Source organism: Falco punctatus (genome assembly GCF_963210335.1).
Source record: "Falco punctatus genome assembly, chromosome: 10".
In the NCBI taxonomy this organism is placed as follows: domain Eukaryota; kingdom Metazoa; phylum Chordata; class Aves; order Falconiformes; family Falconidae; genus Falco; species Falco punctatus.
The window spans coordinates 20,151,617-20,164,839 of record NC_137590.1 but is presented as its reverse complement, the minus strand read 5'-3'; the positions used below and the strand labels follow the sequence as shown (position 1 = coordinate 20,164,839).

General features: G+C 45.2%; 1 protein-coding gene across 1 annotated transcript; it reads right to left on the bottom strand.

Moving 5' to 3' along the window:
• Positions 1 to 3,065: 3,065 nt before the first annotated feature.
• Positions 3,066 to 11,444, bottom strand: LOC308070634 (CD59 glycoprotein-like). The gene is made up of 4 exons (XM_080404917.1): positions 11,202 to 11,444; positions 9,159 to 9,231; positions 8,377 to 8,478; positions 3,066 to 6,912 (listed from the first exon to the last, which is right to left on the bottom strand). The coding sequence occupies exons 2-4, from the start codon at positions 9,220 to 9,222 to the stop codon at positions 6,719 to 6,721; spliced, it is 360 nt and encodes a 119-aa protein (XP_080261043.1). The 5' UTR covers positions 9,223 to 9,231; positions 11,202 to 11,444; the 3' UTR covers positions 3,066 to 6,718.
• Between the last annotated feature and the right edge of the window lie 1,779 nt (positions 11,445 to 13,223).

The following is a 13,223-nucleotide window of genomic DNA, read 5'->3' as shown; positions in this document are numbered from 1 at the left end:
CTGCCCCAAAGTAGCATCTCTAAATAGCTGTCAGAAAGGAAAAAATGAGAGTGAATGTGCTTCCCCCTCATCCTGGGCCACCAACGTGGGATACGTAGCCATTTTAAATTATATCAAGCATCAAACCAAACCTGCGCAGTGAGGAATGGTGAAGTTACTATTCCTGAATGGCAGTAGCGTGCCGTAACTCAGCTAGACCCAGAACAGTGCTGGGATTGGAATCCCAGGAGCACCTAAATCAATGCAAGACTCCTCACCACTTAAATGGCATCAACATGGGATCACATGCAGAGATTTTCATTTGCAGGAGGGAGGGTTCAGGTGCAATAGTCCAAACTGTAAGTCCATCTATATTCAGGTAATTTTTCCTCCTTCATTTCTGAGCAGCGATTTTTCTGTGCTGTATCTAAAATATTGAAATTCTGCTAATAGCCGCTGTTACAGCACAGCCATCTTCATCCTTAGCTAAATAAACACCTGGGGCTTCAAGGTAAAACCAAGAGCAGCAAAAGCAGAAGGTCCATGCAAAAAGATGTCAATATAAAAGGCTCACATGTAAAGAAAGGTCAGTCTCCGAGTAGAGTCTGTCCTGTGGTCTCTGCAAGAGGCAGGAATCACGGAATCTGCAGTTCTCCTATATGGGGATGTGCATGTTATTGTTGCCTGCGGGAACGCTCTGTATTTAAGTCCCTGCTGCTTTGTGTTTATACCTGTATCATCATCTTAATTGACTCTTCAGAATCAGTTTCTCATTTCAGAAAACTTTCTTTTCTGAAACTTTGCTCCAGACACTCTGTTTTATTCGTTCCACTTAAGCGAAAGGAACCAAAAGCGTTTTTAACCTTTCACTTTTCTAGGCTCCAGAACAGTTTTTCCTACAGTGTAAGTTGTCATACTGTAATAATCAATGAGGCATATAAACCCATAGATATATCAGCAGCAGCAGACCTTTGTTTTATCCCAGTGTATAAATTATTGGAAAGATGGGAGTGGAAATGACAAACTACTTCTTTCAGGGATCGCACAGCCAGTTAGCTGCTCTCTTTTCCCTCTCTAAAATGCAGAATGCCATCATCAGTGTCCTGCTAGTGCAATATGAACACTGTGTTATCGACTGGGAAAGCGCAGCGTGCTAGTTTCTGCCTGAACACACACGGGCATCTTACAGATGATGCTGGCTTGGATGTGTAGGCCAAGCTCGCAGCCGAACTTCCTGACTCTGATGCCAGCCCTAGGACTGACTGTGTTTACCAGCAAGATCCAAGCCCCTCAGATGCAGACACATTAAACTCACAGTTCCAACTGGAGGAACACCGCTGTTATTAAATGCTTTTAATATTGATATAACAGCAGCATCCATTTGCCTCCATTAGCACAATAGCAACATACTTAATATGCAGTTCTCTGTTGGGACTTTAATATTTTAGCAATTCCTCCTCTATTTTATAAAATAAAATCTCCCCACTGGACAGCCTCCCCATTCCTCTCACTCCAACTAGCAGTGAGAGGAAATGGCTTGCTCTGCCTGTCTGTTTCTTCCCAGGCATCTGCTTCTTTTCACAGTTTCCTTCATCCTGAAATAGCAGGGAGACATCCCACCTTATCTTTGACGAGTGATGGTAAAACTAAAGGACTTCAGACGGGCTAAAGCAAAATCCCTACCAACCAAGTATATCAGCCCCACCTTCCCAGCAGTACCATGGGGCTTACAAGCTCTCCATGTCCAAGTTCAAGTCAAAGGACAGCTAGTCACCACCACGCAGAAGACAGAAAGCAGGAAGATGGATTGAAGGAGAAATTAATGGCAAAGACATATCACAAGAACAAATTTCTGCACACACTGCTTGCTGCTACTGTTGCTTCCAATTGCTACCTCCTTGTTCCTATAAGGAAAAATAACTCCTTCAGGAATTTGTGTGTCCCCTCCAAAAAAAAGGACTAATGGTTATGAGAGCAGTGAATATTGAGAACTAGATGCAGGGAAGAATAGTCTGATGATCAGATGGCCATTACTATATAAATTATGCATATTGGCACAAAAAGCATGCTCCAAGGATGAGCAGCTAAGTATGAGGGTTTGTTCATGCTAGTAATTCAGAACAGAGCAAACCATTTTGATAATTACAAGACAAAAACACTAAAACCCCCAGACACTAGTGGCAAGTTCCCCAGCACTGGCTTCAGAGAGCAACAGACACATTTGCATGGTAATACAGCCGTTCATCCTGAATGTATTTTGCATTATCCTGTATCTTACAGGGCACAGCTAAACCACATGGAATATCTGACAACTGCATTTCCCAAAACTTCGGCCAAGGATGGCCAAAACTTCAGAGTCCCTGGGGTCCAAGCCCCATTTTGGGACACCCACCCCAAAGACTGGGAGTAACCCCAGGCACCAGTACATGCTGGGGGCTGACCAGCTGGAAAGCAGCTTTGCAGAAGAGGACTCCAGGGTCCTGGCGGACACCAAGTTGAACGTGAGCCAGCCATGTGCCCTTACCATGAAGAAGACATACGGTGCCCTGAGCTGCACTAGGCAAAGTACTGCCACCCATTCAGGGGAGGTGATCCTTCTTCTCAGCTTCGGTGAGGCCACACCTGGGGTACTGTGTCCAGTTCTGGGCTCCCCAGTACAAGACAGACATGGACATACTGGAAAGGGTACAGCACAGGGCTACCAAGATGATGAAGGGATTGGAACACCTTTCTTATGAGGAAAGGTTGAGAGAGCGGGGACTGTTCAGCCTGGAGAAGGTGCAGGGAGGACCTTACCGATGTACATAAGTACCCGAAGGGAGGGTGAAAAGATGACAGGCTCTTTTCAGTGGTGGCCAGCGCGAGGACCAGAGGTAGTGAGCACAAACTGAAACACAGGACGTTCCCTCTGAACATCAGGAAACACTTTTTCACTATGAGGGTGACTGAGCACCGGCACAGGTTGCCCAGAGTGGTGGTGGAGTCTCCATCCTTGAGGATATTCAAAAGCCGCCTGGACGTGGTCCTGGGCAACTGGCTTTAAATGGCCCTGCCTGAGCAGGGGGTTGGACCAGCTACCTCCAGAGGTCCCTGCAATTAGTTGTTACAGCTGGAAAAGAGCTAAATTCCTGTCAGTCCAGTAACAGTGCCATGATTAGATATAAATAAGAGTCAAGAAATTGTAATACACATCAACCCTACTGCTACATAGAGCAAAAAGTCATTGACTGCAGAATAGGGGTGGATGTAAAAGTGAATGGTCACAAGACTCTATGAAGGCTATACAAGCAAATTACCAATTGCTGCTACAGAAAATTTTGTAACAACCTAATGAGGGTTGTTTGCTCTGTGGCTCAGAGCAAAGATGGAGCTGTTCTTAGAGTGTATGCAAACCTGAAGCAAAACCAATGATTTGCACTGATGCAATACCTGCATGCAAAATTGACCACTGGTACCCTGTACTATATTGCCTTACTCTCACTAATTGGAATTGTATTTGATCTAAGGTTTTGGTGGCTCTGGTTCCCCATCTATGAGGGCTGGTTGTCAAATCTGGATGTAATACAGTGGGAAAAGTGCCAGCATTCAAGCAGCAGTCACTGTTCATCAACTCTCTGCAGGACAGCGCTCACCAGCCACACCATGCAGGCTTAGAAGATGCAAATATATATCAAAGCGTGAAACCTTGCATCAGCATTTAGCTTGTAAATGGCATAAGATGAGAATCAGCCTGTGTAAATGATCCACCTTTCCCAGCACAGGGACAAAATGGACGTTTTCCATTTGAAATGCAGTCATTTTTTTAAAGCTGTTTGCTATCATAGCAAATTCTCTTACGTTGCTACGTGTATTCTTACCACAAGAATTAAGCAATGTTCCTGTTGACCTTTACAAAAGAAGTGGCCTTCTAGATGGCAAAACACAAGGATTCATTGCTCAAGTTGCTTCTAGTAGAGAAAGGAAGGAGGAATACGATAGAATAGACAAAGTGTTCAAGGCTATCAAAAAACAAATATTAAAAATGATTGCTCAAACTATTGTCAGACAGACAAAATACAGAGCTGCTTTTTGTGCTTAGTAAAAAAAAATCAGAAATATTTTACATATGCAAACCATACAGCAATAGAAGTGCCAACCATCAAAAGAGACACAATATAGTGGAGTGAAAACGCTGCAACCAAGACAGTTTAAGCATAAGGATTCTATTCACTTGCCTAACACAAGGTACCTTCTCTGCCACAAACCTTCCCCCAACTGTACACTGACTCAGTACCTTAATACCACTTTTTCATCTAAAATGAGCAAAAGCTTGACAAATGGTGGTACATCAGTGGAAAAAGTCACTGTGTAGAAATTACTGTCTTCCAAGTGTCTGCTTTTGTTAATGAGATGGAAATAAAAAGATGGAAGAACAAGAGACTGGGAAATCAAGGACTTTTCTTCTTTCTAATGCAACTTCAAATCACTACTTCTAGTACCTGTTGGATTGAGAATGCACATCAAAAGGTTCAAAGTCTAATTAGCCTGTCAGAGATGAGGAAAATAGCATTTTCCAATTGTCTGGCTTCACAAGTATCAATTAAAACACTTTCTATTGAGCTTGGCCACATACTTCAAGCCAACAGTTTCTATTAGGATCATTTACAACTTAGGGAGTATCCATATGTAATGGGTTTCCCTCCTGAAACAGGTATTAGAAGTTAGCTAAAGCTAAGAACTAAGGGCAGTGGGGTAGGGGGGAAGAGAAGAAACAACCAATACTTCCATAAAGAAATCTAATCAGTACATAGGAGAATAAAAACATGCTATGGAGGAAGATTGCAGGCAGGATTGCTCCAAGAGCAATCACAGTAAGCATGCTACATGCCATGCTTCAGCTGGCAAAACACTCACACAGGGAGAACTCTTATTTCTTTCCCCCCAAATCGTGGCATATTCACAGCTTCAAAGAGACAATTCGCAAGCAGTAGAGACTGAGGGACCACATCTACCACCTCTTCAGGCAACCTGCTCCAGTCTCTCACCACCTTCATTGTAAAACAGTTCTTCCTTGTACCCAGCCTGAAGCTACCCTCTTTTAGCTTAAAACCATTACCCCTTGTCCCATCAAACAGTTCCCGAAGGCAAATAACCACCCTGGCAAAACTAACCGACTACACGTAGCACCTAGCTCCGGAGAAGTGCGAGGAGCCTACCTGCCACTTGTTGGGAGTCTCTGCAGGGGAAGCATGGATCCATCTCACACGGAAACGACTAGAGTTATATCCAGCTGTAAAGAGCGTGACAATAAATAACCACACTCCACACGTTTTCTTTTTTGACATTTTTATTAATCAAAGACAGGATGACTTCCATATTTTGGCGATCACAGAGATCCCAGGATACTCTCATAGCTAAGATACACTGCAGAACACATCATGGATTTTGAGTAACACCCTGGTTATGACTGGGTGAACTGGTGTCACTGGCACCCTGCATAGCACAAGCAGGGGTCCTCAAAAAGAGAGTATACTATCAGCAATAGACCACAAGTCTTGCAGGGACATGCCAGGAGTTCCAGAAGAGAAAAAGGAGAACTTGACATTGTACCTGACTGAGCAGGTCCCTAAGTACTGCAGAAGTATCAAAGGTCTGTCTACACTGCCGAGGCAGAGCAATGCACAGAACAGTTCAGCTCCAGACCTCTTACACATACAAACTGAGCAGGTTTTATTCATGCTATATAAATACACGTATATTTTGTATTGCCATTTCTAGAGTTGCATAAAAGTAAAAATATAAAGTTCTGCAAGGTTTTAATACTCTTAGGTGGAAGCTTGAAGGGTTAAATTTACATGTTACTGGCTTCACCGAAACCCAGAAGCTAACTATGTGGGAAAATAAGACTAGATGTGCTGTTTGAATTTCTTAGCATTTTATACACAATTTCAGTATGCCAATAAATACTCAGTGCAAAGCACATGCTCAGTTAAAATCTTAGACATGGATAAAGTATAAGGAAAAGCAAAAAAAAAAAGCTGGCACGTGTCTGCGTGCTTACAGAAATATAAAAAGAGGGAAAAGTGTTCTCACTTTTAGCATTAATCTGATTTTGGTTGAAGAAATTTGGATGCCTTCTCCCAAGATAACAGTACTTACAAGGTTGCATCATTGGCTTGTAAAAAGAAAGAAATTGTTACAGTGATGGGAACAAAAGAGTCTACATCACTTGAAATTGAGTATTTCCATACTCATCATGGAGACCACAGGAAGTTCATACTTATGATCCAACAATTCTTGCATTGAGAGCAAATCCACTGCCTGGTGTATGACAAGGGAGCATCCAGAAAAAAAACAACCACCAAACACAGAAATCCGAACCAAAGATAATTACAATGTATGGGACAGTTACAAATTATAGTTTTCCAGCATAAAAGCCATAGTAATCCTTCATTTTCACATCACCCACTGAAGTTTGCCCAGGTTCTCCACAAGATAACACTACTTCATAACAAGTTATTTGCCCATGAATAGGGCAGGTGACAAAATACCTGAATTCCCTACAACTGGTAACAACACCTGTCTCCTTCCCATGAATGGAAACAGTGATTTAACAGACAGAACCTTAAGAAACTGAAATTAAAATTCAAAGGTAATGTTCTGCCCACGGTTAGGAACTGAAAATGCAAGTACAATTCAGAAAAGAGTTAATGATTTTGTATAATTTCAGCTTGAAAGTATGGCATACAAATTAGGATTATTACAGAAGCATCCATAACATGGTCATTGCAGAGGCAATACTGAAGGCTACTTTGCTAATCCCAGTAATTGCACTCTCATTGCACAAGTCGTGTTGGCAGCAAAAGAATTCAAAATTATCCAACTGGAAGAATTCAGCAATATCATTCATACTGCACTGGGATGCCTTCCAGCAGGAGGAGGTTCTCAATTTACCTATAAAAAAAATAATTAAACAGATTAAGAGAATATTGAAAGTAATACCATTTTTGGTACAGAGAGAGAATCACTCTGTAGCCTAGACTGCCACATACTCGCTTTTTTAGCTGCAAATGTTTAGAAGTTTGCAAATTTGCCTTCACTAGGAATCAGTAGTGCGAATAGCAATAGCAAGCCGTGGTCCTGCCTCCGCAGCACTCTCTCGTAGCTCTTGGCCAGACTTCTAGCTCAAGCTAACCAGTGCTTCCAGTTCAGTCCCAATGACCCACTGGGAGATACAGGGTGGAGCTGCAGTGATACCTGCTCTGGGGCTCCTGACAGAGAAGGACAGTGTGTTACCACCTAGCTCAAGCTGCATCGTCCCACAGCAGGGTTGTTCTCTCTTCAAAAACTCTGAGCAAGTCCAGTAACTCCAGCTAGTTTTTGTGCTGAAGATAAGTCCCGTTGGATCTGAGTGGTCTCCTTTCCAGAAGCATGCAGAAGATGAAGCCTGATATTACAGGAGCCCTCCCTTTTTCTTGCTCATTCCCCTGGACACCAGAGATCGAACACCTTGCCTTCCACCTTCCCTAGCTTGACACCTCAAGCACCTGACTCAGCAACAGACAGCCACCACAGACCGCACGCTAGAAAGCCTACAGCTTGTGCTCGTGAAGGTTTAGGCTCAAGGGAAACAGCAAGAGCGAAAATTCCTTAGGATGCAAGCAGCAGAGAGCAGCATCCTGGTCCAGCAGTGTTAGCAGCTTTCTTCCTCTGCACCAAGTCAGGAGCTTTAGCCGGGAGCATCCCAGGGGACAGCGCAGTCTCACCCCATCCGGGCTGCCGCCGCCTAAAGCCAGCCCAGCCATTTCTAGAGCAGAGGGATCCAGCCAGGAACACAGATTTTTTTCATCTGACTCAGTACTTCTGTTTTTCTAATGAAATTCCTGTCACTTTTAATGAGACAGTTACTTAAATGTTATTTAACAACTGGAATAGTAACTGTCCCCTGGATATCCTTGACCATCTTCCTGAGATGCAGGTCACTTCACTCTCAGGAAAAGATAATTTCTTTTAATAGTGTGAGTTCATAAACGACCAAGTCTTCACCTGCAGATTTATTTTGTGGGTTACACAGGCTTTATCAGCTTTAAGTGTAACAAATTCACAGCAAAGTTTTTTTTTATTTTAGAGTCAATGCTGTCTTCTATTTTTTCTTCCAGCTCCCTTGGGTGCTGGGATTTTTGTTTTTGTTTTTTAATCCAGAGGTACAGGTATCTGTGTATAAGCTTGTACAAGTATAAATCAGCTATCTAAATCATCATTATCAGTTGCTTGGATATAAGCATGACCTTCAGAAGTATTCGCAACCTTCTTTTGAGTGAGGCTAAGAAATGCATGCCAAGGCCAGATTAGAAGTGTACAGGCAATGAAAACTGATATAACCGTGTTTATTTTAGGTCTGTAGGACAGTATACATACCAAATTTCATCTGCACGCAAGTGTCTTCAGTCGCTAAGCAAGTACTGTTGGTCTTGCACAAGGAAGGGCTGTTCTCGCAGTGGTAACACCTTAGGGCATAACCTAAGACGACAAGGGTTTATCTTTACTGACTAATAAAGTCCTAAACCAGTAGCAGCATTAAAAAGGAAAGAAAGAAGAATCACTATGTGCATCTGTCTAAAACGTATGCCTAGTTATTAAACTCAAGAGTTAAGCCAAAATTTAGAAGCTTTTGTCAGTGTACAAATTGAGACTGGCAATTTTGACTTTGCCAAAAGGAAGACTTTGAAGCATGTACTTAGGTCATTTTTAAAACCACTTTTATGCACCTGCAGAACAAGATATTAAATGTTTGCTTCTTTTATCTACTCTTAAAGACTGCCTTTTCCAAAAGGACAGACAACAGGAGACACTTTCAGCAGAATGTTATTCTATCCCTTCTTTATTTCACCGCATCTCTCTCCTGTGCTATACACCTAGTTTCCAATTCACATCACAAGAACCCAACCTTTTAGCAGCAAAACACAACCGTCTGTTGTCATGTTAACCAGCATCATATTCTGCACCCGATTCTCTCTTCCAACCAAAGATAATCAGCCACAGAAACTAAGCTCAACTTCCATGCTCCCTGTCATTCCCCGAACTGGTACTAAATAATCCAGGCTTTTCTTGTTATTTTTCCTTCTCCAACATTTTCTCCTTTGGTTTCCTCAGCCCCTGTCATAACATTACATCAGGAAAAGCATGGCACTTATACTCACCAGAACTACAAAAAGCAACCAGAATGATGCAGGCGGTTAACAGGATGCAGTTCATCTTGATCATGCTTGTTCCCTAATTTGAAGGCATATGGAGATGTTACATGTTTATTGTACTTAAAAGCTGTACAAAACTAGGACAAAACATGGTGAGGAATCGATGTTTCAAGACTTGATTCAGTATGAAAGTGAAGGCATTGGCCAGGAAAAGTAGTGGAAGAGAAGAGAGAAAAGTAACTTAGCACTTTCCAAGAGAGGATTTTTATTCTGAGAACAGGATTTTAATTCCAAGAACTGAGATTTGAGCCCAATAGGCTGTAGGTGGGTCTCCTTTCTGCCCTCTGATTACACCATTCCACAGGTCTCCCTATTCTTACAGCTACACATCCACCTACCAAAAAGAAAGGCCGTTTAGGTCTCATATGCTTTTTGTTTTACAGCAATTCCCTGATAACCCTGGGGCCAGACCATGCTTCTGTCTTCTCTCTTATGGGGTTGCAAAAGATTTGTCTGCACTAAGGAGGTTTGTGCCTCTGCACTCCCAAAATTTCTCCCCCTCGCTGAGGGTCGGACGCACGCAATAACCCACCAAGTGCATTACCGTAATCCATAGGCAGCAGTGAGATAGGAAGGTCAGGAATGTTTTTTTAACAGGGCAGCTCCAAGAGTTACTGGCTAGACTTGTGCACACAGAGTCTGAACTACAAACATTTGTATCGACTCCTAAAAAAACCCTGCTATTGCAGAGAGGGCTATTCACACCAGGTGCCAGGAGGATCTGGGGGGAGAGAAGGAGCATACTTGTGCTAGGAGGGCATGGTTGCATGTTTGTCTTCCAATGCCCAAGTGGGATTGGAAGTCCAAAAGAACTGAAGGCATTCAGATAACAAGTTTCACTCATGATAAGACTGCAGTGAAACAGTCACATCGCTGCTCTTGACCCTGTTAACACCACTTGCATGCAGCTAAGAGTCTAGTGTGGCAGACCCATCATCTGGGATGGAGGTTTTTTTCCTCCCAGAAGATTGACTGTGGACTTAAGAAGATTATTTCATTGCAAACCAATACTGAAATCCTTCTCAACCTGAAGGCTAGTTAATTTTTCTACTGACAAAAAAAAACCAAAAAACACCACCAAAAAACCAAACCGCACACCCTCTAAATTCTTTTGCTGTCTGTACAATGTACTGTTGAGCAGGAAAACTATGAAAAACAAAACCATCATGTGCAGGACGAGATATTTTCTGCAGTAAACAACTTTGTGAGAAGCCTTCCAAGACCAGAGGCTCATCCCACAGTGACGTAGATCTGCAGAAGAGCTGTTAGCCGGATGGATAAAGCAGTAAGTGTTCTGGGCAGCAACAAGAACCTCCCTGGGATCTTCCAGGAGCCCTCCGTCACCCAACCGTGTCAGCAGAATAAAACCTTTTTTTTTTTTTTTTTTTTTTTTTTTTTTGGCTTAAATGCCTCAGCCATACCGAATGGAGAGCAAAATAAATATAAGGTGGATTAATAAAATGATCACAGCCAGCGTAACAGCTTTGACAGTAGTAATTCAACCGATCTATTTCGAGTGAATTACTCATGGAAATCCGTCATTTTTCCTGTACTCCTGAACGACAGAGACAACAATAAAATGTTTGTTAGCATTAAAAGAAATTAAGAAGAGCGATATATGCCACGGTTTGAAAGCAACAAAGCGGAAAACCTTTCCCAAGCCGAAAGAAAGGCGTGCTGCGGGGCGGCGCAGGGCTTCCGCAGCCCCCCCCCGGAGCTCGGCCGGGGACGGGACCGCACCGCACCGCACCGCACCGCACCGCACCGCACCGCGGCACCCAGCGGGGGGCAGCCCGCCCCCTGCCGTGCTCCGTTCGGTTCCGCGGGACCCCCCGCCGGTGCCGCCCGCCTGCCCCGGGCGCCGCAGCCCGCCCCGCTTAGCGCACTGCGGTGCCGCCGTGACTCAGAGCCACGGCCCGGGGAGCCCCACACCATCCCCGCCGCCCTCGCCGCCCCCCGCCCGCCGCCGGGGCCGCCCGCTCCGCTCACCTGCCGCAGGCCCCCGCCCGCAGCCCCCTGCCCGTGGCCCCGCGCCTCTGCCCGCCCGGCTGCGGCGGCGCCTCCCTCGGCTGTGCCGCGCCCGACTGTGCCGCCCCCGGGGCGGAGCGGCGGCCCCGGCCCGGCCCCCGGCCCCGCACCCGCGGGGGGCAGCTCCGCGCACGGCCGGGCCGGGGGGACCGGGCTCCCCGCACAGCGCTGGGCTTCTGCGGGGGGACGGGACGGGGGGATCCCACCCCCGCCCGGGGGGCTCGGCGTGCTCCCGGGGGGGGGGGCGCGGGGCCCGCCTGCACCCCCGCAGCTCGGTGATTGGGATGTATTCATAGATGGGACCTCAGCAAAACCGGGAACTTTTAGAACCCGGGAAGGGAAGCAACGCGGAGCAGAGAGCGGCGGGTGGGTGGGGGGCTGAGCACCCCCAGCGACAGCCGAGGGCACGGAACCCCGGGTTTGTGTTATTAAGAGAGTGAGCTCGATGCTATTTTGGGGGAGAAAAAAATCCTAATAATAATTGCTCTCCTTCAGCGTTCAACAGAAACGTAGTTGAGGACACCAACGGTGGGGTCTGTAACGTGATAAGGTTTAGCTCAGTGCTGTTCAGACAAAAAAAGAAGAAAAAAATTGAACACTGGCTTGAGTACATGAATATATGAAATGCCTGTAACTACCAGTCATATTTAACAAGGTACTCTGGGTTTATTTTTGTTGCCACAACACGACTGCCGATTCATTTGTTAAACCTAGAGTAAACCCTCAAGCACTCACAACTTAAACCAGGTTCTGCTGGTGTGTTGCAGCGCAGACAATTATCCCTCAGCTCAGCATATGGGATGAAGGTCTTTAAGGTTCTACCTCTGTTTAAGCCACCAACAGAAGCAAAGGGATGCAAGACTGAGATGGGTGTGGGTTATTTTATGCAACTTACTAAATGAGAATCCACTCAGTTAAGACATGAAATAAAAAAAACCCACTTAATTTATTAATTCACTTAGAAAATTTTGGCAATGAGGAATTGGGAACTTCAGCCATAGCTGAACATTAACCCGTTTTCCCTTCCTGACAGCTGGGAAATGTATCCTTTGTCAGAGGGACTGTCCCCTGTGTCATCACAAAGGGTATTTCCAACCCGGTCTGAATTTTCCACCTTAAATTCTTTCATAGATGATGAGAGATTAATTTAAGAGGGGGGGGGGGGGGGGAATACCCACTACTGGAATAGCTTGCACAGCAACTTCTAGGTTTTGGTTTTATTTTTTTTTTCCTGCTGGCTGGCACCCACTTGTTTTTCTCTTGCGTGATGCAGTCACAGCAGGAAAACAGTGGCCAAAGGTTCTCTCCATCAAACCAGCCAGCAAAAGCCCACAAAAATGCCGAAGGAATCCCACTGTCAGCACAAGCCTCTTCCACACACAAAACCCCAGACTAGATAGTTACATATCAGCACTGGATATGCCAGATTTTTAACTATGCTGAATTCACGATGTTCAGGAAAGCTTGTTTTACCACGCCATGAGAAGTCGCCCCAAGCACCCATGGCAGTCAGGATCCGAGTCCAGAGAAGCAGGTAGAACTCGAGGCTGCACCCGAGGGTAGCCGAAGGGAAGGGTGGATATACATTACAATCCACACGTGCGTACTGCCCCAACGACAAGCAGCACGGGAGGCATTCAGCAGTGGGGTGTGCGGCAGGCGGCAGCGCTCCTTCCCCACGGCTGTGGCTCAGTCAGTCGGAGTGCCCAAGTGCCATCTTCCAAAGCAGGATCTTGAGTCAATTCCCTCCTGCTTTCTCAGTGAGGATTTCTACAGCCCAGCAGTGCTGGCAAACATAATTGATGCCTGTTCTTCAGCAGACTTGGTAGCTTTGCTCTTCACGCCAACCTGGCATAAACTCCAGTTTTGGGTGGGGTGAGGAGAACCACTGGCGCAAGCCCTACTCCAAACACACACAACAAAGAGTTACACTGCATCTGGCAGCCTTAGGCAATATGCCATGTCTGCTAAAAGAGCCGCCTG

Coding starts and splice junctions, on each gene's coding strand:
- LOC308070634 (XM_080404917.1), bottom strand. CDS start 9,222: ATGATCAAGATGAACTGCATCCTGTTAACCGCCTGCATCATTCTGGTT. Junction 8,479..9,158: donor GGTTGCTTTTTGTAGTTCTG/GTGAGTATAAGT, acceptor TTGTCGTCTTAG/GTTATGCCCTAAGGTGTTAC. Junction 6,913..8,376: donor TTGCGTGCAGATGAAATTTG/GTATGTATACTG, acceptor TTTTTTTTATAG/GTAAATTGAGAACCTCCTCC.